At 43.0% G+C, this 26,477-nt stretch overlaps 1 protein-coding gene across 1 annotated transcript in view; it reads right to left on the bottom strand.

Moving 5' to 3' along the window:
- The window catches only part of SYNRG (synergin gamma), a gene marked incomplete in the record, with an annotated part of 2,786,306 nt that overhangs the window by 186,549 nt on the left and 2,573,280 nt on the right, over nucleotides 1-26,477 (bottom strand). Inside the window, 1 exon segment of the mRNA XM_044054902.1 lies at nucleotides 15,951-16,047. Within this exon segment, the coding sequence (XP_043910837.1) occupies nucleotides 15,951-16,047 (97 nt within the window).

The following is a 26,477-nucleotide window of genomic DNA, read 5'->3' on the forward strand; positions in this document are numbered from 1 at the left end:
GTGTTGTCAGAGCAGTTTAAGGTGATCGTTCCATAGCCCCCACACCACTAGTCTACTTTCCAGAATGCACCCCCACTTCTTCAAATTTCTGAATCCGCCACTGATTAGCTCATACACAACTATGAACAAGACATAAGGGACATCACAGCATAAACTGCTATTACAGAAAGACAAACTAAAGATTACGTGAGGGCCACCACAGTATCTCAAGCTACTACAGACTGAAATTAAGACTAACTGGAAGAGACTTAAAGGATGTGGAAGCAACCTGACAGGAGTTACTATCTCTGACACGACAATCAGGAAAGATTTAAGGCCAGAAAGGAAGAAATTAAGCAAATGTGGCCTGACCATCTTCTCCAGGCAGGAGAGTGAGGTTTTCTAAGCTGCAAATAAGCTATGTGATGCAGACCATGAGGAATTCCAACAGTCAGGCAGCATATGAGAATGCTCTGAAAGGATGTATCAGACATCTTTACACACACTTTAGTAGGGCTGGGACAAACCAAAAGCCAATAGAGAGTATGATGACTTCATCACTCAACTGTCTCCCTTAATAACAGCAAGCAAGTAACAGTCAGGTTCCTGGGGTATTCTGGTCGGTAGAGACAGGGGAAGCAAAACATTACAAGAAAGACTTGAGATTACAGGATACCGTTACTCATAGAAAATGAGGATAACTGGGTACAGGATGTAGGCAAATTCAGCAATATTTGCTGGAATACTGGAGGATCAATTTACAACATTTGGATATCCTATAACTTCAGGAAATTAACTACAGGCAAAGACAAAAGAAAAACACCTGGATGTCTCTCAGACACTGTCAAATTTGGTTATCACCTCTGTTCTTGCTTTACAATGTTCTTATGGTCCTTAGCCAATCAAACTAAGGATAATCATGCATAAAGGTATACTACTGTGACATTTATGCTGTGAAAAGCAGTTATGCATCTTCTTGCTTGCTCTGCATAATACCAATAGAAATAGATGATACATACTTCTGATTAGGAGAGACATTGAGACACTGCTTACAAGCTGCAAAGCCAGTTGATGATTAGGTTACCTTTAATAGATATCACGTGTTTGTTATGTTGAGGTCTTGGTGCAGTGTACCCATGAGTCTAAACTAAACAGATCAACTGATACATAAACAGAAGTTATTGGTGTTTTAAAAAAGAAGTTATGTCCCTACCATCATGTTCCATGTTTCTTGTCCTTCATCTCGCCTTCCTTCTTGCTGGTTGGGTTTGGAGCCGATCCTTGGCTCCGACTCGGCCGATTAACTACAGCTCGAGAGCTTACACTGGCTCGAGGCTAACCCCTATCCCAACATACCTAGCGGTAGCTACCCAGATGTTGTTTGTGATAGCCCACACTAGACAATCATAGCAAATGCAAATTTTTCTAAGCTCTTACCCATTCGAGGTTAGGAAAGAAAGAGGAAAAAAACAAAACATGGTTAACTAACATGGTATGTCAACAGGAAACTCAGCCAGTGTAACCAAAGAAAGGAATTCCTCTCGATCCTCCAGGAAGGGGGAAGGGGGGGTGCAGGAAGGAAGGCGAGATGAAGGACAACAAACGTTCTTGCTGGTTGGGACCGCATCCCCAGCACCTGGTTCTTGGGTGGCTCACTGGAACAAACCTCTTCAGGACCGTGGAACCAAAGGAGCTCTGTTCCAGGAGATCACATCCACTTTGTAATGAGTGATAAAGGTATTAGGATTTGCCCATGTTGCTGCTGCACAGATTGAATCTAAAGGCAATTTGGCTTGGAAGGCAACAGAGGTAGCTAAGGCTCTGGTTGAGTGTCCCCTGGCCCTCCCTGGAAGCTTCTTTTTACGCAAATCATAATAACTGATTGTGTCTGACAGCCACTTTGGTCAGGTCACTTTTGAAACTGGAGAACCTTTGCTTATTGTCAGCAAAGGATACAAACAATTATTATGATTTTCTATGATCTTTGGTCCTGTGTAAATAAAAACGTAATTGTCTATGAACATCCAGTTGGTGGAGTCTATACTCTGCCTTGTTGCCATAATTGGAGAAGAATAAAGGAAGCTCAATGGACTGATTTAAAGTATAAATCTGAACATACATTTGGCAAGAAGGAAGGATTGGTTCTAAGAGAGAGAGACTATCTTTGTGAAAAATGAGATACAGCGGGCGAATAGATAAAGAGTGTAATTCAGAAACCCGCCTAGATGAGGTGATGGCAACCAAGAAAAGGGTTTTCCAAGATAGAAATTTCAGGAGACAAGATGCTGCTGGTTCGAAGGGTGGAAGAACCAGAGAGGCTAAAACCAAGTTTAGGTCCGGGGGGAGGTCTCTTACCAGGGGCCGTAAAAGAGTTGTACCTCGTAAAAATGCTCTGTACAACTTATTGGACATGATGTTAGAGCCCAACTCTCCTACGTGAAAATTGGAGATGGCAGGTAGTTGGACCCTAATAGTAGCTGCAGCTGCCCCTCGTTCGAAGGATTCGGCCAGCAAATCAAGAATCTTGTGAACAGGAGCAGTGATGGGATCAATGTCATTACTCTTCGCCCAATAAGAGAACCTCTTCCATTTGCTAGTGTAAATCCTCCTGGTAGTGGGCTTGTGAGAGGACACTAGGATGTGTTGTATAGCCGGGGAAATGTTTGGGAGCCTGGCTAAGACTGGAAGTGGAGGAACCAAGCAGTCAGCTTGAAAGTTTGGAAAGAAGGATGGAGCCCGCTCAACTGATGCATCAGGAGGTCTGGAACTGGGCCCAGTATCCAAGGCTCCACTTGAAGATGATGGCGGAGAAACAGAAACCATATCTGAAGAGGCCAGTAAGGAGCAATGAGGATGAGTTCGCAACCCAGTGACTTTGCTTTCTGAAGTACTTTTGGGATTAGAGGGAAAGGTGGAAAGGCATAGAGTAGTCCTGGAGGCCAACTGTGAACAAGTACATCCCTGGGTGACTGTCCCAGGGGGGACTAGGGCAAAGTAGCTGCTACATTTGTTGAGGGGAATGGCAAAAAGATCGCAGCATGGCTGGCCCCATTTGCGAAAAATCAAGTCCGTAACTCCTTGCTTCAGGGACCACTCATGAGGCATGAGGATAGGCTTGCTGAGCCTGTCCACTATCACGTTGGATTTCCCAGGAATGTGTGTCGCAATCAGAAAATGTTGGGAAGACATTGCCCATTGCCATACTCGAAGGGCCTCCCGACACAAGGGGTAAGATCTGGTCCCGCCCTGCTTGTTGATGTACCATACCACTGACATATTGTCCGTCTGAATTGCAATGGTCCAAGTAGGTAGAGAGTCTTGAAATGCTTGCAACGCCAGAAGCCCCACTTTTATCTCTAGAACACTGATGTGCAAATGGTACTCGTGAGGTTGCCAAATTCCTTGGACAGCCTGTCCCAGATAATCCCCCCCCCCAATCTGGGAGGTGTCCATGGTCACTGTGGCTACTGGATGGGGGTCTAGAAAGGGTCTACACAGAGTCACCTGGGGGGAGACAAGCCACCATACTAAATCCTTTTTGCAAGATTCCGTGATCAAGATCATGTGTGACATTGGTAAATCCTGGAAAGACCACTGAAAGAAAAGAAGCCACTGCAGAATCCTCATGTGGAAGCGAGCCATAGGAACTACAGTAATTGCTGTGACCATTGAGCCCAAGACTTGTAATACTTCTCTTGCCTGAACTCTTGTCTTTTTTATGAGAAACGAAACTTGCGGACGAATGGATGACACCCTGTCTTGAGGCAGTTTTGCTATCATGTGTCTTGTATCTACGTCTGCCCCTATGAAGGTAATAGCCTGACAAGGCAACAAGGCAGACTTTTCATAGTTTATGGTGATGCCTAGCTGGGAACAAGTTCAAATTGTGTAGTCCCGTGCTTTGATTAGTTGATGCTCGGTGGTAGCAGTGAGGAGTCCGTCATCTAGATATGGAAACACCTGGAATACTAGACGCCTCAGGTGAGCCGTGCCCGCTGCCATACATTTGGTGAACACCCTGGGGGCCGTGGTGAGACCAAAGGGCAGAGCTCTGAACTGATAATGACTGGCTCCCAGCCAGAACCATAGGAATCTCCTGGATCACCTGTCCATTTTTATGTAGTAGTACGCATCCTGGAGATCGATGGAGCACATCCAATTGTCCTGACCCAACAAGGGAAGAATGGACTGCAGTGTTACCATCCAGAACTTCATCTTTTTTACTGATTTGTTTAGCTTGCTGAGATCCAAAATGGGTCTCCAGTCCCCTGTCTTTTGGAACTAAAAAGAACTTTGAGTAAGTTCCGGATTCGATTTGGTCTGCGAGGACTTCTTGGATGGCTCTTTTTTTCTAGCAATCTTTGTACCTCTAGGATTGTTTGATTCCAAAGACTGGGTGGAACATCTGGGATAGAACGTTTTTCTCTTGAGGTGGGTAACTGGGAAAAGGGAATTTTGTAACCTCTGGATATTACTGACAGTACACATGCTTCTTTCGTGAAAGCTTGCCAGGCTGCTGGGTACAATGATAGTTTGACCCCGACTGCCTCCAGAGGCGGACAGTCGGGCCTCCCTTCAGGAGTGCTGGAAGGGCCTAGAAGAGAACGTATCTCTGTCTCCCTGGTGTTGCGGACCCCCTCTGCCGCCAGGCCGGTGTCGTCCATTGTTGTTTTCCCCTCTGCCCCCGGGGGAAAAATCACCATGCATGTCAGGCAAAGCTCTCTGGGATTTTGGAAACCACATCATTCCACTCTTTTGACCTTTAGGATAGGGTCTAGATGGAGTGGAAAAACGGACTCCTATGACAAGACAGAGCCTTGCCATCCTGTTCACACCTGGTGAGAGTCTCTTTTACCTGAGACCCAAACAAGGACGAGCCATCAAAGGGGGTATTGGTAAAGGAAGACTTGAAAGGTTCCACAAACTGTCAAAGGCACATCCAGGAGTGTCTCCGCAAAGCAACTCCAGTATCTGCTAACCTACTCGCTCCATATGTCGCATAAGAAATGAGCCTCATGGAGGAGTTAACCACAGAAGTCAAGGTCACAAGCTGGGAAGCCGCCCTGTTCGCAACACCCTCAGCTGTAGGATCCTGCAGGATATCTGCTAACTCCTTTAGGAGATCCCTCTGAAGTCATGTAAAGTGTGACAAGTAATTCAGTGACCGGACAGTAAAGGTCGCTGAAGAGAACATACGCTTCCTATACCTACCCATCGTACAGGACTCCTTGACAGCAGATGGACAGATGAAGTTTCTGCAAGTTCCTTCTTAGTGGATGCTGCCACCAACATAGCATCAACAGGAACCCCTTTGGAAAGGAAGGATTTATCCTCGGGTACAGTTATAAATTTATTCGGTCTCTGCGGAACTGGTTCCATGGTCTCTGGAGCACTCCACGCCTTCCGACTCACTACAGACAAAAGTGGGTCAAAAGGCAGAGATGCCCAAGAGGTGGAGGGTCGGGAACCAAATGCATCCAGGTAGACAGACTCATCCTCAGAAGAGGCTAGGGACTTCCAGCCACCCCTCTGTCTGAGGATGTCCGATAGAGACATCCTCAGAGGGGGACCGTGGGGACCCTTCCAATTCATTCAAGTCTGTGTCTGAAGTGATGGACTCAGGGGAGTCCAGAGGCTTCCTCTTACATTCTTTCTTCTGAGGGACATCCTCCGAATGTTCGGGTTGAGGTTTCGGAAGAAGTGGGGTCACCCAATGGGGCATCCTGGGGCATAGGTTCCCTATGCTTGGAGGCAGGAGGAGGGTCAAAGGCAGGCACAGAGGGAGAGGGAGCCAGTAAAGCCGATGGTAGAGCGGTCTTAGGAGACAGCACACTCCTCATCACCTCGAAGGCCCCATGGTCCCGAGTTGAAGGAGCCTCTGGCTCCGAAGAGCCTGGAGATCTCCTGCGAACCAAGAGGGATGGCTCCAAGGCTGATGTGGGAGCCGAGCTCACATGCGCCAAAGCTCCAAGAGGGACAGCGGGGTCAGACAAGGGTCCAATGCCACTTCCCCCCCTCGGAGCCGTTGAAAGAGCTTTGGCACCCAGATCCCTCGATGGACTGAGACATCGAGAAGATCGCAGCAGGTGTCAGAACCGATAAAGGAGAAGTAACTGGAGCCAATGGTTCCAGTACCATGACCTCCATGCCCTCTGGCTCCGAGCTCAAGAGAGTCAGAGGAAGAACTGTTGGAGAAGCTGGATTGGCCGAAGGAGCCAATTTCTTATGGGCTGGGCTCAATAGTAATTTGGCAAGTGCCTGTGACTTGAGGAGCCTATTGACCACTCTCTCCACATCATGATTCGAAAGCCTGGAGAACTGAGAGGAGTGAGAAGAGGACCGGTGACTGCCCGCTCCAGATTGCAGCAAAGGAGATTGTGGAGCAGTGCGCACCGGCTCCAAAGGAGGAGACCTGGTTCTTTTGTGGGCCCGGACTGGCTCCGAAGATACTGATGGAGCCGCCGGAGACCTAGCTTTGTCGAAGCCAACACTGGGAATTGACAGAGCCAAGGGTTTGACAGTGGATTTAGAGTGTTCCGAGCTTGAAATCAATGAGGATGGCTTAGGGGATTTTTCAGACAGTTTGGCTGGCTGAGGACCCTGAGACGAAGGATCTTGAGGGTTCTTCAGAAGGCCACGCCAAATTAACTTGTTCTTTCTCTCCTGCAGGACTCTGGAACTGAAAGCATGACAAATAGAGCATGAGTCCTGCAGGTGAACAGCCCCTAAACAGTATACACAACTCATGTGCCCGTCTATAAGGGACATTGTTTGGTAACACGAGTTGCATTTTTTGAAACCAGAGGGTTTAGACTCTTTGAACATTGCTGGATAACTTAGGTAACACAGCAGTGGAAAACAAGGTTGTAACAGCTAGCAACACATAACAACTAACACTACCAACATGGCTGTAATGGCTAGCAACAAATAAAGGATATCTCTACATATTTTTTTTAGAAAGGAAAAAGAAGAAGAAGAAAAAGGGGGAGAGTCTCTAAGTAAAATGGCAACTCCTCCAATAGGAGAGCCTCTAACTTAAATGGCTACTCCGAAAGGGTGGAAGAAGAACCCTCTAATTTAAATGGGCTCAAAGGGGAAAGCAAGGCCTGAGAAAAAAAATGACGGCCAAGAACACCCAACAACAAGTAGAAAAAGGTCATTAGATTAAACGGGGATAGATATACACACTAACAAGGTAATTAAACAGTAAAACCCCAGAAAGGATGGCAATATATATATATATATATATATATATATATATATATATATATATGAAAAAACTCTAAATACTTAACCTGAGCCAGTAGTCGCAATCTTGACACTGCAAGCGGCAAACGAGATCTGGGTAGCTACCGCTAGGCATGTTGAGATAGGGGTTAGCCTCGAGCCAGTATAAGCTCTCGAGCTACAGTAAATCGGCCAAGTTGGAGCAGAGGATCGGCTCTGAACCCAACCAGCAAGAACGAAGGCGAGATGGGACAACATAACATCCCCAGTTATAAATCATCCCATGACAATGAATTATTTATCAACAAAGGTAAATGGCTGTAATGGCATGTAATGATAACCAAAAGAAGGTGCTCTACTTAGTGACAGACATTCCCAGGTCTGCACAGTTACCGTGAGCTGGCATGTGCTGAGGTGCCTGTAGGGACACTGGGCAGAATGACGAATTAGTGTTGATACTGTCTTACAAGCTAACTCTGTTGTGTGCTCATGTTTATATGTGCAAGCCAGTCAGGTTAATGATGGACTCTTGCTGCTTTCTCATGCATAAACCTGCTATGCACACAGACATACATATAGTGACATACTAGTCTACGTGTCTCATATATATATATATATATATATATATATATATATATATATATATATATATATGTGTGTGTGTGTGTGTAACAAGAGATCCCTTCCACTGAAGTTACCTTTAGAAATTTCTTTAGGCCTAACTACCTACTCTTAAGTAATACAATGACCAACTTCAAATCAACATCAAACCCACTTAACTCCACTGAATACACAGAAAAGCACACCACCACAGTATACCATCATGTAAACAGCTGCACAAATCCAATTGCACCCCATACCAACAAGTGCAGGGCAAACCCCAGAAATAAACCCACATAGTGCAACCATAATATCAACAAGCTTTATTATAAAAGGAAAATAATTTTCACCAAAAGTAAGACGAGTAATTCCTAGAATGTTGGTGCGCTTGTCACTGAAATAAACACAATAACTCAGAAGCTTAATAAAATCCACCAAAGCCATAACTGAGGCTAAAATAGCTACTCAAACCAAAGACAATCACAAAGCATTTTTTAGTTATGTTTGTAATCTCAAAAGCACAATGCAGCCATGTGCTGACCTGATTGTGAACAATCTTACCTACAGTGAGGCTGAAGATGTAATGAATCTACTTGCCTGATAATTACCTCTGGATGCATCTTAAGTAGAATGAAGCATGGTTTAGCCATACCTTTCACAACACTATTCAATCTCAGCCTCCAGACAGGTTTTGTACCAAATGAATGGAGAACAGCTACAATCACTCCTCCCCTGCATAATAATGGACCTTTCAATGACCTAGGAAATTACAGATCCATAAGTCTGACTGGCAAACATGTAAAGCCATGGAAAGATTTATCATGGTGTTTCACACCACATACCTCAAACTGGGAGAAGCTTTTGACAGAATTTTCCACTCTGGCATAGTACAAAAGCTGAATAAACTGTGAATAAACCCCTATGTCAACTGCTGGATTGCCAAATGGCTCACAGAAAGGACATAGATAATCAAAATAGGGGAAGTTACCACCACATAAAGACTGGTCACCAATGGAGTATCCCAGGGTTCTATGTTGGGACTTCTCCTGTGTGGCATCTACTTTTCTGAAGTAAAAGTTAATACCAAAGGGCTCTGACTGTTTGCAGATGACTGCAAACTAGAAGCAGTCATTGAATCCTCAAATGACTTAGCCATCCTGCGTAAAAGGTTTGTCCCAAATAAATAACCGGTTGTCAATCATGGACTGAAACTAAATGCAAAAAATGCATTATTGTATCCTTTGGAAAGTCATCTACCCCAGGGAACTACCACACTGACAACAGACCTCTTAAAGTTGAACCAGTTGTTCGGGATTTGGGAACTTATATGAAAACAGTGACCTAACATTTGACCAACATGTATCCATTGTTGTAGGAAAGTCCTACACTGCACAGCTTAAAAACAAAGATATTGTATCTAGAAGTAGGAATGTCACTATGTTCCCCTTTACTCAGCCCTCATTAGGCCAGTTATTGAATATAAAGACTCCTTTTGGCATGCATCTCTCCAGAAGCAATCAACAACTGGAATGCCCACAGAGATACCTTACTAAAAGGATACAAGGTATAAACAACATGTCCTACATGGACTATACTCTGTATCCTACAGACTGCTAAAGAGGTGACCAGAGTCTGATATACAATGCATCCTCCTACCCATTACTGATGGATTTACTGTAAATCAGCAAGTCAAATGGCATTAGAAATACTTCAGTCTAGGGATCTAAACAGCTTCTGCAACATCAACAGAAGGGTTTGAGGGACAGATATATCTTGCAGAAGACACAGCTGCTGTGGAACAGACTCCCCCATCCACATAAAACAAACTTCATCCCAGTCCATATTCAAGTGCAACTTAGGTCTCTTGATGGGAAACAGAAAATTTACCCCAGGACTGCCAGCTGCACTACTAATGGACAGAGGCAGCTACTAAATATTTTATCTCATGCACGAGTCCCCTCAAATTATCTATGTTATGTGCTCAGTTATTCTCACTCTGTAGAGTCTCATTGCTCCTTTATCTGTTTAAAAACTCTCATTTTGTGGCTTTCTGTAAGTGCTTACTGTCTGTAAGCTAATAGCTTTAGTATTGTCCTAGTTCAGATTTGCTGGCTCTGGGCTTGTTTGTTTCTACAGTGATTGTTCAAAGCACATGAACATGCCATCTTGAATTAGCAGAAGCCTTTCTTTATCTTGGCTAGATTGTTTTAATTGGCTGCTGCCTAGTTGGGGCTGGTTCTTTTGTGTTTTTGTAAAAGAAAAAAGAAAAGTTGTCTAAGGTTGTATCTTCTGGTATTTAAGCCCTAACTTTGAGAGGATTTCTGTCTATACACACTGAGCAGAGTGGAGGAGAGGTGTTGACTACAACTCTGAGCTAAGATATACAAGTATCCTGTTTTTTTGGATTACTTATGCTGATTATTGTTTCTAGCAATTTATACATAGCACTTTTTATTGCCTGTTGCATAGTTTTTAGTGTATTTTATTGCTATTAACTAATCTGCACAGGTAACTGATTTGTTTGCAGTTAAAAGCATTATGTAGAGTCTCATTGCTCCTTTATCTGTTTAAAAACTCTCATTTGGTGGCTTTCTGTAGTGCTTACTGTCTGTAGCTAATAGCTTTAGTATTGTCCCGACCCTCCTTCCCTGTTGGTGTCTTGCTGTTATACTTGGTGGCTTTGCAGTTGCCCGCCCCTACTGTAAATCTGATCTGGGACACTCCTCCCAGTCTAGTGTCATTAGCTCATTCTACCTAATACAGAGAGAACATTTGATAAAGCCTTCTGTTTATCCTTTTTCCCTTTCAAAAAAAAAATATATATATATTTGCCTGAATCTCCTTGTGTTCTGACTGTGCTTCTCAAACAGTTTGGAAATATAGAGTATATTTTAGAGCATTTATTATAACTGTAATTGCCTTAATATTGCTACAACTCAAGTGCTCTAGGTTGCACTGCATCTGAATTGTTTGTGTGTTTTAGCTGCTTTTCTGTATATAGAGAATTCTCTGTATATGTAGACTAACTAGTTACTCTGCTGTATTACTGCCTCTTAAATCGTTTTTCAGTTGTGCACTTGTCTTGCTTCATTTAAAAAGTTTTAAATTGCTAATTTTGTAGAGATTTAATTACATTTACTGTTTAGGGCTAAACACTCAAGTGCGTTAGCCTTTTCTGTGTTTATTTACGGTATTATTGCATTGTTTAGCCTGTTTCAACAAAAAAAAATACTATCTTGTTTGCTCATTTCCCACCTTTCCTAGCCAGTCCATATCCCAGGCTTTGCTTGTCTCAGGACTTTATTTTCTGTGTTTAGAGCTATCCAGACCTTGTTGTGGTAGAGGGAAGTCCTACTGCTTACCAGTGGGACCGGTGAGCATTGTACTGCCTATCTAATGCTAGAGGAGTGGTTTCCAGCTCTGAAATTGTAATTTTATTAGCCTTTTTGGGCTGATTTCTATCCCTTTCAACTTTCTGGCTTAAAAACGCGTGTGTTTGCACATTTTGCACTGTGAGGCTACAGTTAAACTATTTCCAGGTGCCAGAAGGTCTGCCCTTCAAATTTTCCCTTAGAACTAGCTGGTTTCTCAGTAGTAGCACTAAAATCTGAACCCCTGTGACTAGCACTTGCTCTAGAACCTGCTGGAAAGCACTAGAAAGCCTGAAAACTGATACAAGCACTCAGCTCTCCTTGTCAATAAGGATAAATTAATCATAGGCACTAAACAGCCTATAACTGCAAAGTACCTTGCAAAGGTAAGGGAAAACAGCTCAAACTTTACAAAAAAAGCACCTAAACATGCATGTCCAAGGGTCAGCTTACTGTGATTTCTCCTGTCCACCTGGTGAATCTGGGCATACTGGGGCAATGCGGCAACTGCCTCATGTACACAGACAATCCTCTCCTCCTACCACCCAACACTACAACCTGCGAGAGATGCACTTACATAGCCAAACTGGAAACAAAGCTCTCTCTGGCCAAGATTGTGCTAGACAGTCAAGAGGAGAAGGTTAACACCTGCATTACACCTCAAGCAACTCATAGCCCCTCAAAACCCACACCATCAACACCCACACATAGTAACACTAAACCCACATATGCGGAGGCTCTTAACATTAACCTGCCCAAGCAACAAGGACCTCCGAAGCTGAAACGCAAACAAACACCAGTCACAACCAAAGTGACACAAAGCTCACAACACCAGTGTGCCACCAAACAACAGCCCCTAAGGCAAGACAATGTATCCAACACTTTAGTCATAGGTGACTCTATAGTCAGGCACACTAATGTCCCACTCACCAGGCTGAACAAAGAGAAAATTACAGTCAGCTGCCTGTCAAGTGCCAGGATCCGCCACATAACGCATGCACTCAAGTCACTCCACAACAAGTACAAATACGACTCTGTCATTGTCCATGCTGGAGTGAATGACTTGAGACGTACCGCCCTGGACTACATGAAAAGAGACATGGAAGAGCTCTTGAACCATGTGACCCAGGCAGGTATGACCCTAGCCCTGAGTAGCATCCTGCCTTCACCCAGAATGATACCACAGTATAAGGACAAAATGATTGACTTCAACAATTGGCTAAGTTTCTGGTGTCATTCAAAGGGGATCCAGTATTTGTCTGCCTGGTAAGACATGATCGACAAAAAACAATGCTTTGCCAGAGATGGTCTGCACCTGTCACCCCTGGGATTAAGGTTAGTGGCTAAAGCTCTTGCCACCCCTATAGTGCCTTTTTTAGGCAAGGTTCAAAGGATAAAACCACCACCATAACAGATACAAGCATGCAAAATCTGAAGGTAATGCTATTCAATGCTAGAAGTCTAAACCTCAAAATGCACTCTCTCGAGGCACTCCTAAAAATGGAGAACATCGATATCTGTGCAGTAACTGAGACCTGGTTCAAGGCTCCAGGGAGCACCCCTGCAATACCAGGCTACAATTCTTACCACACTTTTCGGCCACAAAACCAAGACCGAAACACTAAAAGTGGAGGAGTGTCCATATTCACCAAGGATATTCACACCTCCAGGCTAGTTGCCCAACACAATGCATCTGAAATTCTCCAGGTGCAACTAACACTAGGTAAGACTGCAATCCAAATTGTAGCTTGCTACACATCCCCTACCATGCCCTAGGATTCTCACTACACCTTTCTAAACATACCGGAAAATATTAAGATACAACCAAACACCCTAATACTAGGCGATTTCAACTACCCTGCCATTAACTGGGAAAACTACTCGGGTACCAACTCCTTTTCCCAACGGTTCTTGGAATTCATAAATTCCAACACCCTGGATCAACTAATCCATTGTCCCACCAGGGGCTCCAATATCTTAGACCTGGTCATTACCAACATGGGAGATAGATGCTCCACACCTGTGGTCACCCCCTCATTGGTCAGGTCTGACCATAAGCAAATCACCCTTGACATCCACATCCCACCCCCCCCCCCCCAGTAAGGAAACCTCCTTAAAAAACTTCTCCAAAGCCAACTTCATGATACTGAAGTCAGAAGTGACAAACTTCATGATACCCACGCAGACGGGATCTGGAAGTTCGATTGCAGAATCCTACACTAAGGTACTGTACGAGCACATCCACTCGTGCGTGAATCGTGCCATCCCAAATAGAACCAAGATGCTCTTCTCCAAAAAAAAGGAAGCCAATCTGGTGGTCCCCTGCTATAAACAAACTATACAACAGAAGGAAGAAACTGTTGCAGAAGAGAGTAAAATCCCAGGATGCAAAAAACTCCCTCACCAGCCTCAGTAAGAAGCTGAGATCCTTCATAAAATCCTCAAAAGCTACTTACGAAAATAAAATTGCCAAAGATTCCAAAGACAACCACAAGGCATTCTATAGTTATGTCAAGAATCTAAATGGCAATGCTCAGATCTGCTCTGAGCTACAATAGAATGGCATTAAATATACTGATCCCAAGGATATTGCCAATATCCTGGCAGATCGATTTAGTGCCAACTTCACCCCCCTCTCAACCCCTAAAGGGCCCATCTCAATACCAAAAGACTGCCAAATTCTGGTAATCACGGCCACACAGGTAGAAACCGCACTCTCCAAAGCTAAGAATACAGCATCCATGGGAGTTGATGGCATCCCAGGCTGTGTACTACATAAACTACAAAATGAACTGGCACCTCACCTAAGTGTCATGTTTAATCATAGCCTCACCTCAGGCTTCGTGCCCACTGAGTGGCGCACAGCTACAGTTATCCCACTCCACAAGGGAGGATCCACCTTGGATGCCGGGAACTACCGCCCCATCAGTCTGACAAGCCTGATCTGCAAGGGCATGGAACGCATTATCATGGAACTTATAAACAAAGACATTGGCAACCTTCAAACACTGGACCCCACCCAGTTTGGGTTTGTGAAGGGCCGATCTTGTCTCCTGAACCTGATTGACTTCTTTGAATCAGTCTCCAGAGCTGTGGACGAGGGTAAGGTGGTCAACACAGCCTATCTGGACCTTGCCAAGGCCTTTGACACCATCCCCCACTCTGGAATCATAGATAAACTTACTAAGCTGGGCATAAATACTTACGTCACTCGATGGGTTGCCAACTGGCTTACTGACAGAACCCAGACTGTAAAAGTAGCCGATTCCAAATCCAGCTCCAGACAAGTGACAAGTGGAGTACCTAAGGGTTCAGTCCTGGAACCACTCTTGTTTGGCATCTATTTCTCTGAAGTACAGGCCAACACTAAGGGACTCTGGCTAACAAAGTTTGCAGATGACTGCAAACTGGGAGCCATTATTGAATCCCCAAATGATGTGGATATTCTACAAAAGGGTCTTACAGAAACAGATGCCTGGTGCCAGAGCCATGGGCTCAAGCTTAATGCCAAGAAATGTATAGTTATCTCCTTTGGAAAAAAACATGTACCCATGAATTACCACATAGGTGGCAGGACACTAAACATCGAAAGTGTGATGACAGACTTAGGGACACAGGTGGACAGTGGTCTCACTTCTGATAACCACATCGCTACAACAGTCAGGAAATCCTTCTATGTGGCACACCTCATCACTAAGGGCTTTTCATCCAGAAAAAAGGAGGTCATTGTCCCACTGTACTCATCCCTCATTAGACCCATTATAGAGTATAATGCCCTGTTTGGTATGTACCTCACAAGACATCTGCAACAGCTGGAAAGGCCACAGAAATACCTCACTAAAAGAATCACAGGCCTAAAACAGATGCCATATGCTGACTGTCTAAAAAAACTCCAGCTATACTGTGTGGCATATCGTCTACTCAGAGGTGATCTCTGTTTAACATACAAGGCCATGTCAAACCCTGAGCTGTTGGACATGCTCCACTTAAAGAAATCCCAATCCCTCAGAGCCACACACTCCAGGGATCTAAACCTTATCATCACAATGAACAAAACATGCTGGAGGGATAGGTTCCTGACCCAGAGACTCCCCATATTCTGGAATAGACTGCCCATACATGTCAAGCAGAGCGCCTCATTGGCCCTCTTCAAAAGGAACTTTGATGATTGGATGGGAGATAGGAAATTCACCATGGGGATCGTGTTAGTCGTCCTGCTAGACAGGGGTCCAGAGAAGTAAATATTGTGGGAAGAAATATCCAGGGAATTGTTATGGCTAGGCTTGCATAGGCCCTAGGGCCGATAGCCTAGTACCAACCTATGAACCTACAAATAATTACTGACTATAGGATGGGTAAGGCCAGTCTATAACCAAATAGGATAGATTATTTCGAGCACAAGAAAAAAAACTGGTTAGGCTTAAAATGGCCTGCAAGGGTAGCTAGCTTAGTACTTATCTGTTAAGCTATATATCATAAACTCTGCTGCATGGAGTAAACTATGTGGACATCAGAATAAATTCAAACTTCAATTTACAAAATATCTGCTCATTACTGTACTTGAGTTACAAATATAACAAAACTACATAACTGATGGTTATAGTGTTTGGTTACAGAACTACCTGTACCTGTGTCCATCTTCCACAAGCTGCATTTGATATTCAAAGTATGCTGAAGTAGATATTAAATGTGCTTGCAAATTCTCACTCAAATAATACAGTACTTATGGGGTAAGAACCATCATTCCAACAGAACAGATTAACATCTTCTTACCTAACAAGTACTCCATGCCCTGAGTGGACTGGATAACTTCTGTGCAAATTGATGAACTGCTGATTCCATTCAAAGTATCATTGGCTTTCCTGATCACCTGAAAGAAAAACAGCACACAGTTGTAAAGAAACAGCAGAAGTTTTGCCTGTGCCTGCTGAATGCAGACCATACAAGTGTTCTCCAAATCAAAGGAAAAGCACCCTGTTTTCATGCTCTAAATTTTGCCTCTGCCCATATTCCAAAATATTCCTTTGAAAGACACTAAGACAGGGATACATGATAATGTAGAAGTGCTGCAATGTCTCAACTGTATTTAAGAATATGTTTCTGGAACCAGGCTGGGCATTATATGGTGGTAATGTGGCAAGGAAAAAGATGAGAGATACACAATATTTTTGTAAGAGAACAATGTGTGTAGTACGTACACAGCATACATCTCAACCTCTAAGCACAAGAATTATGGTGAAAGCCAAAAATAATAGGGAACAAAGGCCAAAACTCAGGGACAGATTTTAAACTCTGCCCCTACAAACTTGGAAAGTTGCTAGAATAATAGGCTTTGCATTAGCATGTTTTTTTTGGGAAGGATATGAAGTCTGAAACTCAAATGTCGGTTATTATTTAGTGACTTCAATCCTTCATGACTTGCCAGAAAACCACAAATCTAAGGAGTAAAAGTCCAAAAATAAAAGGAGAAAACCTGGACAGTCTGCACTATTCTGGAAAGTTGTGAGCTATGGTATACAGACTTCACCAGGTAGGTATTTGACAAGGATATGATATTTAGAGGTAAACACAAGCTATCCTGTTGGCATCCACAACACCTCCTATGTTAATAATCACTAATGGAAGAAACAACAGCAAGAGTTATTGACCTCCAGTTTATGGATCTGTAAAAATAGGAAGCACTTTCATAATCGAATTACTGAAATCTCGAATGTCATATGGTCGAGACCATATGATCGACATTTCAGTAAATCGAATATGTAAAGTTTTAAAAAATAACACTTTAGTTACCTTAAAACATTACGTGCACACAGAGGCAAGGCTTCTTGTACGCTCTGTGTGTACGTAATGTTTTTATCTTTTTTGCGGTGTTGACAGGAAGTGGGAAATCTCCCGTTTTGTGCTTCCGCATACAGCGCAATATGGGAGATTTCCCTTTTCCTCACTGTAGAGCGATCTCGGAGTTGGTATATTTAAGTGGGGGGGGGTGCAGGGGGGCAAAGCCCCCCTGCAAAAGCAATGTTTGACTTTTTTTTTTTTTTTTTGGGTTTCATTTTAGAAGTTCGAGTTTCCAAAACTCGATCTTTTGGTCTCGACCATATGAAGTTCGAGATTTTCAGAATTCGAGCTTCTAAAGTGAATCCGTAAAAATAACAGTGGTTACAGAGTAAGTGTGTGTGCATATATACACACATGTTCTTTTGTGGGGGGGGGGGTAACAAGCTAGTCAGCAGTCATAACAATATGCCAGCCAGCAGTCCCAATTTGCACATTTATTTACTGCAGTTCTAGTATTTTATTTTACAGCTAAATTCCATAAGACTTTTTTTTTCAAGAAAACAATACAAAAGTTCTAGATAATCAACAGTGTACAGATACACTTTCTTGCAAAAAAAAAATCACTGATACAAAGAGAGGTTTTCCCTGCAGTGCAGCTTCTTAAGCTTCTGAGTAATAAAAATGAAGCAGCATTGTCCAGGAATGTCAAGATGCCTTCTCATTGTACTAAATGTCTTCCACACCATGAAATTAATAATCGGTGCACCTCCTGAAAGCAAATAATATTCTGTTTTACATGGCAGCGAGACTGTCTACAGAAACACAACAGCTACAGAATACTAAGTAGCCTTCAATGAGCTGTGGGCTACCCTGTTTTTTCCTTCTAAGTGACAAAAAGTCAACTCTGCATAATCCTAAGAACTTCAAGTGTCCAGTTCTTAAAATTCAAAAGATCTGTGTGTGCATCTAATGCACACAATTCAAGTCAATGTTACAAGCCCTTTGTGTGCATGGTCATGACTTTTCAAGGCAATGCATGCAGGTCTTCAAAAAATTACTATGCCAGTTGAGTTGTAACCTAACAAAAATCTAGCCACCTGTAGCTGTCTGGGTTTCCCTTCAATCTGACTTAAGGACCTGGAAAATCTTTTGAAGAACTACACTGTGCTCAACATAGTCAAATTTATACTCTGGCTTCTGCTAAATTTTTACTTAAAGTGTGCAATAGGATAATCTCGTTGTTAATTTCTCATGCTTAACAGCTCACTTCAGTCTAGAAACTTATCATCTAGAATACCCTTTTTATCTTTTTTGGTCCATAGTATCTGGCAATGGCTTTCCCCTTCCTGTACCCAATGGATCCATTCACTCCTCCATCTGGCAGGGAGCCTACCAACCTATTTGTTCCTGAGTGGCAATGAGAGTAGGATGCTAGGAAGTGGGCTATTCTGCCACTGCTGTGGACCTGCCCTATCTCCATCTCCTTGGCTGCTTGAGCACTCCATAACTGCTGTTCTAAGGAGGTGCATGCACTCCACCACAAAAAGCTTAACCTCTCTCAAAGCAGCTCACCATTATGTAGCACGAGCATGGCAGGATCCTTGCTGTGGGTGGTAAAACCTGTACATCTGAAGGTGCTGCCAGGTACAGTAAGCTGAGTTGCCTCAACTCCAAAATGGGTGAGCTGGCACTAGCCATTCATTCCCATCCTCTTCCACTCGGTGCTTTTAGCCTATGTGCCACTAGTCAAACATGGGTCATTTGGGGAGTAGTCAGGCTTTATCCTTCTAAACTACAAAGCCAGGCACCCTTTTTTCTTTTTTGTGAGCCATTTTAAATTATACTAGGAGCAAAAGTGTCCATGAATAATCAGCTCACCAAAAAATAAACTTACTTGGGGCTAATCAAAATAAGATATATAAAAAAAGACATTTATACTGGTAAAGGACAAGACTCCCACAGTTAAGTACAAATCTAGATGGGTCTGCTTCAGTAAAATGAAGCTTTGTCATCTGAGGCACATCTTACTGACCACACAGTCCTGCTACCCTATTAGATCATTACAATTCAAAAATGAGTTGAGCTGATTTCATAGGATCATAGGAGATTACTAGGCTATTGACCTGGAGGTCATTTTAAGCCTAGCCATTTCATCCCATTGTAATAACATAGAAATGCTAGTTAATACCCAAGATTGCATTTAGTGATGACTGCTCGTGTTCAGGAGGGTTGTGGGCACTATTCCCGGTAAGAATTCAAAACATTTTATGGGGGTCTTGTTCTATATGCGTGTCCTGCTAATATAAGTGATCAACATCCGGATTCCCAACCACTAATTATGCTACTTCCAATGTCTTACTAACCTTTTTTTTTCTTGAACTTAATGTGATTTCAAAGGTACTATACTCAGAGATCAGAGATATGAAAACAAAGCCTTATATCAATTAGTGCAGGGCACAGCTAATTGATGAAAAAAATTAGTTATGCAATACTGATTAGACAACTACTCCATTTCTGATAAGTCTGTGCAGGAGCAGCTATAAGTAAGCTGAAGCAGACCCAATTAAATTACTGCCAGCATAGCACATATACAAAGAGGTCAGTGAAACCAATGACAAGTTCAGAGATCACAAATGACAGGATTTTTTTAAACTGCTCGTGACTGGTGGTCTTAAAAAACCCAAGGTTAACTGCAGCCTGGAAAAGAGGCAGGACCACTCGTGCATGAGGGACCCCCTCTCTCTAGATAAGACAGACTGAACAAGTAATACCTCTAAACAACATGCTGCAAATGTCCTAAACAGCAGAGCAAAGGGTAGATATATGGACCCTTGTATACTCAACCTAACAAGAGCTAAATGGAAAGAAGCAACCGACTCCCTTCCTGGATAATGAATGTACATACTAACCAAGGAACCGGACAAATGTTTCTGAGTACCATCTTATGTCTAAATTGCAACCACAAGAATGGCCACTAACAAACATTCCATGATATGCAAGATGGTGAACCAGCAGTAACGAAAAATAAACAATAGACAGTGACAAGAAAAATGCACAGCATGTGGATGCTATATAACCCGAAAGAATGGATAAGAAGATGGACCATAGGGAAAGGATAGATAACAGAAAAAATATATAACCACTTTTATTCATACATGTAGTGTAGTACTATAGTACAAAGTGAATTTTATGAAAAGCACACAGCCAGAACAAGGAAAAGCAAAATGCACATTAATGCATCAACTACGTCCAGATTATGCAAAATTAAAATCCGCTGCATAAAAGTGTAACTTAATACTTACTTTTCTGAGCTCTGATACTTAAGATTAAGGAAATAACTCCTTATAAAATTCCTTGTAGATGTACATTTTATACTCTAAGTAATGTCTCTATGACTTTCATCTCTCAGCTCTATTTTATAAAGGGAAACTATATCCTCTTTGAACAGTTTGTCTTGATGCTGTATGATCTAGTAAGCCTCATGGACTGCCTCATTCAAGCCCCTCTAACTGACCTACAACCACTATCCCACTTAGCAGAAAGTGTTGACACTGAGGCTGCTACCTGAACTTGGTGTGTTGGTGGACTGATGCATACATATTGCCTGCATAAATGGACAGGACCCCTCCTTTTTTTTTTTTTTAATTCCTACATATTAATGGCAATCTGGGTCCGAGAAGCATTTGAAAATGACAGCATGACCAACACACAGACCTAACTATGTAATGAGTTTATATACATATATATAATTATACATACATATACACACACATATATACATACACAAATATACACACATGCACATATATATAAGCATATACACACCTATGTACATTCACGTACAACTCTTATGCTATATATATTAATGGAACAGAAAAACTCACTTAGCATGGACAAAATGTACAGGACTGATGGAATGAAAATCTAATGGAAAACGTTAGTGAAATGTCAGACTAATGGTACATGTCATCTACAACTATAAGCTGTATGCAACTGTACTGAAGATAAGAGTGGTACTAGATGCAAACCACAAACAATGATACACAGATACCAATAATTCTCCAATCATCTTCACTTTTCAGTAAAGGGATTTGTCCCTACAGTCCTTCACGTAACTGTATATGACACTTATTAATTCTTCCTTTTACCATGATGGCATGTGAATACACATATTATTACTTAGAAATCACAAAACAGCTATTTTATCAACATTAAAATGGCTGGAAAAATGATGGCAACTACACAATAAGACTTGACCAAATCATTTGATTTACAATTCCACCACAAAATGTTTGAAAAATGAAAGTGAAAAATGTAATCCATCTATATCTCTATTTGTGTGTGTGCAAATATATATCAGTTTTTCTTGCCCCAGATGTCAGGTGCCCCCCAATGGGAAGCAATTAAATATAAAAGTACAATGATATACCTCCAACAAAAAAGCAAATACACCAAAAAGGCTTTTAAGCATAGTAAAGGAAAGTAAAGGTATAGCCAAATGAAGTTAGGGGGCTGGAGGGAGGGTAACCACGACTGCAACAGTGAATACACTTGAACATCTACATTTATGGCAAGTGTACACAACTGTACTATGTTCTTCGTGTTTCACTGTTGCAGTCATTACATTTGGGTAGATTCCCAAAGCTATGGTTGGGAGGAGGAGTTTATATAGCATTAGGGCCCAGCAATAAGGCCCTGCAAGACAGCAGTGGCAAAGCCAGCTCTGGATTTAGAGAAAATTGGCAAATGATAATGCTTGGTGAAAGTATGTACAGAAGTCCAAGTAGCAGCTTCTAGGATGTCCCTGGTAGGAACACCTCTGAGAAAGGCTGCAGAAGTAGATGCAGCTCTGGTGGAGTGAGATCTAATCCCCTGGGGAATAGGCTTTTCATGGTGCTTATAGCAGAAATGAATGCAATGGCTTATCCATTTAGAAATGGTTTGTTTTGAAATAGCCTTCCCCTCTGCCCCTGCAGCAAATTCTACCAGCAGTTGTTCCAATTTTCTTCGAGGTTTAGTCCTGTCCAAGTAGAATCTAAGTTGTCTGTGCACATCCAAGGAATGCAGAATCTGTTCCCCTTTGTTCTGTGGATTGGGAAAGAAGGTTGGCAAATGAATGGACTGATTAAGAGCCACACTAAATACCACCTTGGGCATGAAGGATGGATTGGTCCTGAGTGACACCCTGTCCGCATGAAAGATGATGAAAGGCTCCACTGCCATAAGAGCCTGTAATTCAGATATCCTTCTAGCTGAAGTGATTGCTAAAAGGAAAGCTGTTTTCCAAGAAAGAAATTTTAAGTCTGCTGTTCATACTGGTAATGGACTACATCAGCAAACAGGTTGGAGGGGTCAGAGCAACAAAGCTTCTGTATGCAGACAATGTGGCAGTACAGGCAGACTTCAGCAAAGGATAGGAGAATGGAATGCAAATCTGAAGGCATATGGGATGAAACTAAGTACAGATAAGACAGTGGTAATGGCAGCAGATTGAGGAAATCAGAAGAAGCTGAGAGTAGAGATAGATGGGAAGATAGTGGAACAGGTAAACAGCTTCAAGTATCTGGGAGGGGTGGTTGAGGAGAAGGGTAGTCTGAATGAAGAGGTCAAAGCTAGAATCAGAGGGGCTGCAGCCAACTGGCATAGAGTATCAGGTGTAGTATATGACAGAAGAATGCCAAAGAAGCTGAAAAGTAAGGTGTACAAGACAGTGGTGAGACCAGTACTACTGTATGGTACAGAAACCTGGGCAGTAATGGCAGAACAGTTGAAGAAGGTAGAGGTGATGGAAATGAAGTGCCTGAGAAAGGTGGTAGGATGCACACTGCGGGACAGGTGAAGAAATGAGGACATAAGAGCAGAAGCCAAAGTAGCTCCAATTGCAGAAAAGATCAAAGAAACAGATTACGATGGTATGGGCACATGTATAGAAAAGGAGAAGACAATCTGGTGAGGGAGATTTGGGACAGACAGGAAGAAGGTAAGAGGAAGCGAGGGCATCCAGCAAAGAGGTGGATGGATTGTGTGAAAGAAGATCTGCGACAGTCAGGCATGAGTGTTGAAGAAGGCAGGAGAGTGGCACTGAATCGAGAGAGTTGGCGACAGTTAATACGATACCCCGACCCCATGTAAATGGGATGATGGTGATGATGGTGATGAGTAGCAGCTGGCTTGAAAGGAGGTAGAGTGAGTTTCTCCAATACAAAATTAAGGTCCCAGGCAGGGGTTGGAGCTCTCCTGGGTGGTTTCAGGTTTTTGGCCCCTCTGAGGTACTGCTTGAGCAGAGGATGAGAGAAGAGGGGAGGTTCTGTGCTATAATGAGCTGAAATGGCTGAGGCGTGGATTTTAATGGAAGAAAAGGACAGGCCCTTGTGAAGCATCTTAGTTAAGTATTGCAAAATCTGAGGTAAATTGGGCGCTGCTGTGCTCATCCCTTCAGAGTGGTTCCAGGCATAGAATCTTTTCCATTTTTCAGCATAAGATTTTCTAGTACTAGGTCTCCTTGCCTCTAAGATGACATCCATCACAGGTTTGCTGAGGGATGATAAGGGTGAATTTAATTGATTAGCCAGGCTGCAAGGTTCAATGTTGGAAGCTGAGGGTGCAGAATTTGGTTCTCCTGCTGAGACAGCAGGGAAGGGGTCTGAGGCAGGTGCCATGGAGATAACTGAGACACACTGCGCAGGAGGGGGTACCAGTGTTGGCATGGCCAGTCTGGAGCAATCAAGATCATCCTTGGTTTGTCCTGTTTGACTTTTAGTAGAACATTGGAGAGCAGAGGCAGCGGGAGGAAGGTGTAGACTGAGAGGTTTTTCCAGCTGAAGGACAGAGCATCCACTTTCCAAGCTTGTTTGTGGGGAGTCCTTGTGCAGCACTTGTCCAACTGGTAGTTCTGGGGGTAGGCAAACAGATCTATGTCTGGGCTCCCCCATTCACTTGTCAACATGTTGAAGATCACTGGTTCCAGTTTCCACTCATGTGGGTCCATGAGGTTTCTGCTTAGTCCATCTGCCAGTGTATTCAATTTTCCTGGCAGGAATTGAGCTTGTAGATGCACTTGGTAGCTCAAGGCTGTGTTCCACAATGTCATGGCTAGTCTGCAGAGGGGGTAGGAATGTGTACTCCCTTGCTTGTTTATGTACCACATAACGTAGGTGTTGTCCGTCTTTACCATTAGTTGCCCTGGAAGAATGTCAGAGCATTCTGTACAGCTAATATTTCTTTTTGATTGATATGTAGGTGCATTTGATTTGGGTTCCATTTGCCCTGAATGCACTTCCCTGCCAGTTGAGCCCCCCCATGCATAGTCTGATGCATCTGTAGTTAGGGTTTGGGTGGCAGGGGGTAGTGTGAATGGTAGTCCCTTGTTTTGGTGGCAGGCCTCTGCCCACCAGAGGAACTCCACGCATAGGCAAGGTATGACAGGAATCATAGTTTCCAGGCTGTGAGAATGTTGACTCCATAGACTTTTTAGATACCACTGTAGTTTCCTCATATGCAGTCTTGCATATGGAATTAGAAGAATGCAGGAGGCCATGAACCCCAAGGCTTGCAGTATTTGTCTTGCAGATAGCAGGGTTTTTGTGGCCACTTGTTTGAAGTAGGTTACCAAATTAATTTGCTTTTCTTGCGTGAGGTAAGCCATCTGGGCAGTTGTATTCAAGCTTGCACCCAGGAATGTAATTTGTTGACAGGGTACCAGTTGTGATTTCCTTTCATTTATGGTTTACCCCAGACAAGTTAGAACCCTTTTTACAAATGCCAGATGATTTAAAAGTATGCCCTGGTTTGCTGCCTGAATTAGACAATCGTCCAGGTATGGATATATTTAAATACTTCTTTGCCTGCAAAATGCAATAATTGGAGCCAGGCACTTTGTGAATACTCTGGGCGCAGTAGACAAGCCAAAGGGCAGTGCAGAGAACTGATAATGTGTGTAGCCTGCTTTAAAGCGTAGGTATCTTCTGCAAGATTCCCTGACTGGGATGTGCAGGTATGCTTCTTTTAAATCTAGTGTTGCCAACCAGGTGTCTTTGCCTAGCATAGGAAGTAATTGGTGAAGAGTCAGCATCTTGAATTTTGGAATCTCCAGAAAGGTGTTTAGACTAGACAGGTCCAGGATTGGACGCCATGATTTGTCTTTCCTGGGTACCAGAAAAAGACTGGAGTAGAAACCTTGTCCCTTTTCCTCTTCTGGTACCAGTTGAATAGCCCCCATGCTTAAGAGGGAAAGTACTTGTTTTTGAGCCTCTGCCCACTGATTTGGGGGCAGGTCTGGCCTCCCATTTGGTGTTGGCAACATGTGGAAATGAAATCTGTATCCCTGGGACACTATATTTAAAACCCATTTGTCCTGTGTTATGAGTTCCCAGTTCTTTGCATGAAGAGCAAACTTTCCCCCCAAAGGGGCAGTCAAAAGATAAGTGCTTGGGAATTTTAAAAGGAAGTCACTGAGACTGTTTATCATGGGGGGGTGTCTTGTTATTTCCAGATTTGGAAGTGGAGGCCCCCCACTGATTAGTTCTGAGAGTCCCCTGGGACTGAAACCTCGGTTTTTTGCTGTGTCTGGATTTGGCTTGAGAGGACCTGGAAGGGACTGGAAAGGACCAATTCTTAGTAGGCCAGTGCCTACTAAATCTCGGAGGTTGCACTTGTAAAAAATCTTTAACAGTTTACATAGATTTAGCTTTATCTTCCATCTTTTTAAGAACTTCTTCAGCCTTGTTGCCAAACAGGCGGTCCTGATTTAAAGGAGCATCCAACAATTTAGCTTTAACATGATCAGGCAAAGATTGCTCCTTAAGCCAAGCATGCCTTCTAAGCACAGACCAAGTAACAGCAGCCCTGCAAGAGGCCTCTAAAGAATCAAAACCACATTGCAAAGTATGTTTTCCAACTTGTTCAGCAGAATGCATTAATTCCTGTAAATCTTTATTTTCCACACAGTCAGGAATCAACATCATTTTCTGTTTAAGCAGTCCATTAATATGTTGTTGATATTTTAACATATAAAACTGGCAGTTTAAAGCTCTGATTGCCAAGGTTGCAGAAGTATAAACATTTTTACCCCATCTATCCAGCGCCCTGGAGTCTCTGTCAGAAGGGGTAGGATTTTTAGGAGTAGAAGCCTTAATGCCCTTGGGCCCCTGAGAAATAGTCTCTGGATTTGCAACAGGATTTTTGAAAAGGAAGGTGTGGGACTCAGGAACCCTGTAGTATCTGTCAGGTTTACTAGGAGCAAGAGGCAGGGAATCAGGGGCCAAACTGGATTCTGAGAACACATCATCAACAATGTCTAGTTCAGGAGGTATAGCCAAAGGCCTATGCTGTGGCAGAAGAAGGAAATCCCTAAGCCTCTTTTTTGAATCAGAAAATTTTTGGCTTTCCCAGTGGAAATGCTCCCTTAAAGTATGTAAAGTTTCCCCAAAAGAAAAATCCTAAGGAGGGGAAACAGAGGGAATAGAATTTTCTGCATCAGAATCCTCATAAGCAGGTATGGACAAATCCAGGTCATCAGAAGAG

The sequence above is a fragment of the Protopterus annectens genome, chromosome 13.part0 (assembly GCF_019279795.1).
Source record: "Protopterus annectens isolate FY-2018-M chromosome 13.part0, PAN1.0, whole genome shotgun sequence".
Taxonomy (NCBI): Eukaryota; Metazoa; Chordata; order Ceratodontiformes; family Protopteridae; genus Protopterus; species Protopterus annectens.